The sequence below is a fragment of the Palaemon carinicauda genome, chromosome 41 (assembly GCF_036898095.1).
Source record: "Palaemon carinicauda isolate YSFRI2023 chromosome 41, ASM3689809v2, whole genome shotgun sequence".
Taxonomy (NCBI): Eukaryota; Metazoa; Arthropoda; class Malacostraca; order Decapoda; family Palaemonidae; genus Palaemon; species Palaemon carinicauda.
Genome location: NC_090765.1, coordinates 19,189,320 through 19,191,819, shown reverse-complemented (window position 1 = coordinate 19,191,819; position 2,500 = coordinate 19,189,320). Strand labels below are relative to the sequence as shown.

The window sequence follows — 2,500 nt, the reverse complement described above, 5'->3', positions numbered from 1 at the left end:
ATTGATAAAAATGGATTGTTTAATCTCAGTAAAAATTTCCTTTTTTTTTTTTTTTTAAATCATCATCATTAGTGACAATTGTTTCTTTTTTTCAGCTCTTCGGAGACGCCTCAGTAGCGCAAAGCGTCCTGACCAACAAAGCCAATGGGGATTTCTTCGCCATCAACTGGGGATGGGGCTTTGCCGTTGTCTTAGGTGTCCTCGTGAGCGGAGGGGTCAGCGGAGGTCACATCAATCCAGCCGTGACCTTAGCCATGGCCATCTGGGGCAAGCATCCCTGGGCAAAAGTGCCCGTTTATATGGTGGCGCAGTACCTGGGGGCCTTCTTCGCGTCGTGCATGGTCTATGCAGTTTATCTCAGTAAGTCATCTGTTGGTCTTATTTAGAATCTTGAGTACAATGTGTTTTAAATATCTAACAATCAATAGTTGCATGACTGTAAGATCTGGGTTATAATCACAGAAATAAATGCAACTCATAAAAAAAGATATCCAATAAAAGTTAAAGAGGTTTAGACATTTCTTTCAGTGGACATTAAAACTCATCATTGTTCATCACGTTTGCAGCCTCGATTCAAACTTGGGACATGAATGTCGTGTTTGGGATATTCAGTTCCGTTAACTCTTTATATGCAGAGGTCATCTCCTCTCCGGTTTTGGCTCCTGACCTAATTGTAAAAGACATAACGAGGAATGACTTACGGTATGCTGTGTCATGGCGTACCCTGGATTGTAGTGTTGTCCGAGATATTTTAGGTAAAAGTCGAGATATTCTAGGTAAAAGTCGAACTCAGTAAAACTTGAGTAATTAGACATAATTGGTTGATGTATAGTCAGAAGGCATGTTGATACTATTTATTCACATTTATGTTTATAAAGGATAATGAAAAATCTTACAGAAACTGGTAAATTAATGGCTCGCCAGAAATTTTAGTGTATCAACCTTGCTTACTGGCAGCTACAAACTGGTGAGGATAAAAGTGAATTGCAGTAAATATGATGTATCAACCTTTAGTGTAATTGTAAAAACTAGTTGTTAAGGTGTAAAATTCCGCAATGCGAAATTCAGGCATTAGTCAGCAAAGAGAACACGAATGCGGCGTTGGAAGTCTTGATTTTACTAAAAGGGGAACAACCCCTCCAGTTGAAACCAGTTTATTCCTGAAAAGCCTGGAACGCAAGAGGTCAACAGTGACGCTTATCTTATAAGGTTCTAAGAATCGATTAAGTGTAGCTGACATACATTTCTCGGGTATTATTTTCCTAGTTCGTTAGAGATGGAACACGGTTTGAATTATGTATTATTTTCTTCCTAGAACATATACAAGAGGTAGGTTCGATTCCCTACCAGGCAAACCTGTCCAGACAACCCTCAATAATACTCATTGGTGCCTAGGCATTTGATTATGTAACTGGTAGTTGGTCGATTGTTGTGTGTCAACCAAGGACAATTAGGGACTGAGGTGTGCAATCTCATCCAAAAAGACCCAATGAAATCATAAAATATTAGTTTCGAAGGTAAATTATATAGAAAAGGAGCAATACTCTATTTTTGTCGCTGTTTTCTATCTTTAGCTAGGCATTGTTAGGATGAAAATTATCAGTTACGCATTGTTATTTTCTGTGGTCAAACCATCTTGAGGTAATATTTTCCTGTTATACATCCAATAATGCATACATGCAGTACAAACACACTCCACTCTGTGTACCTATTGCTATTCACTGTAGGCATTACTTAAAGTATTAGGAACATTCCTATGTCCATAACTGTGCTTAATTTATCTCCGTTTCCGCTTCCTTTCCTCCATCGTCTTGCCAGACCTCTTAACTTCTACTTCCATGTAACGATTGGATTTTTCCCAGTTGCTCTTGGGCGCCGAATGGCCTGACAGACCTCAGCGCCTTTATATGTCACCCAAGTTCATAAATGAAAATCTATGTAAAACACTCACACACACACACACACACACACACACACATATATATATATATATATATATATATATATATATATATATATATATATATATATATATATATATATATATACTATTCCTATATAAACATGTATTGAATATGCATATGTATACATTGCTTGTTTTATAAATTCAGAATAAATTTGTGTTTATGTTTACATGCTCACTTGCATTTATTGTACACCTTTACTTGTAAATGGAATAAATCGAGAAAAATATAAATATCTTTCGAGCATTGTAATTCACTCCACCATATCTTGCAGATGCCCTGGACGCCTTCGAGCCAACGCGAAGTATGGCAACAGCGGGAATCTGGGCAACGTACCCGGGGGCGATGACCAATGCCAATGGGACCGTGCTCACAGATTTCCTGTCCAGTGGGAATGGATTGGCTGATCAGGTACGGGACGTTTCTCTCTCGAGGAAGGTTTAATCACGAGCAATACGTATGTTTGACTTCTTCTTGGTGTTTAGATTTGAAGGTTGCCAGAGTTAACTGAACTTAATAGCTATTTAGACAGACCT

General features: G+C 38.2%; 1 protein-coding gene across 9 annotated transcripts in view; it reads left to right on the top strand.

Moving 5' to 3' along the window:
- Positions 1–2,500, top strand: part of LOC137632260 (aquaporin-7-like) — a 186,847-nt gene that overhangs the window by 158,179 nt on the left and 26,168 nt on the right. For all 9 annotated transcript variants that reach the window (XR_011042032.1, XR_011042033.1, XR_011042034.1 and 6 more), the window contains exons 2-3: positions 96–360; positions 2,239–2,375. Coding sequence is in view for 5 of the 9 variants with exons in the window: in XM_068364148.1 (XP_068220249.1) it covers positions 96–360; positions 2,239–2,375 (402 nt within the window). In the remaining 4 variants the exon portion in view is untranslated. The remainder of the gene's footprint in view (positions 1–95; positions 361–2,238; positions 2,376–2,500) is intronic.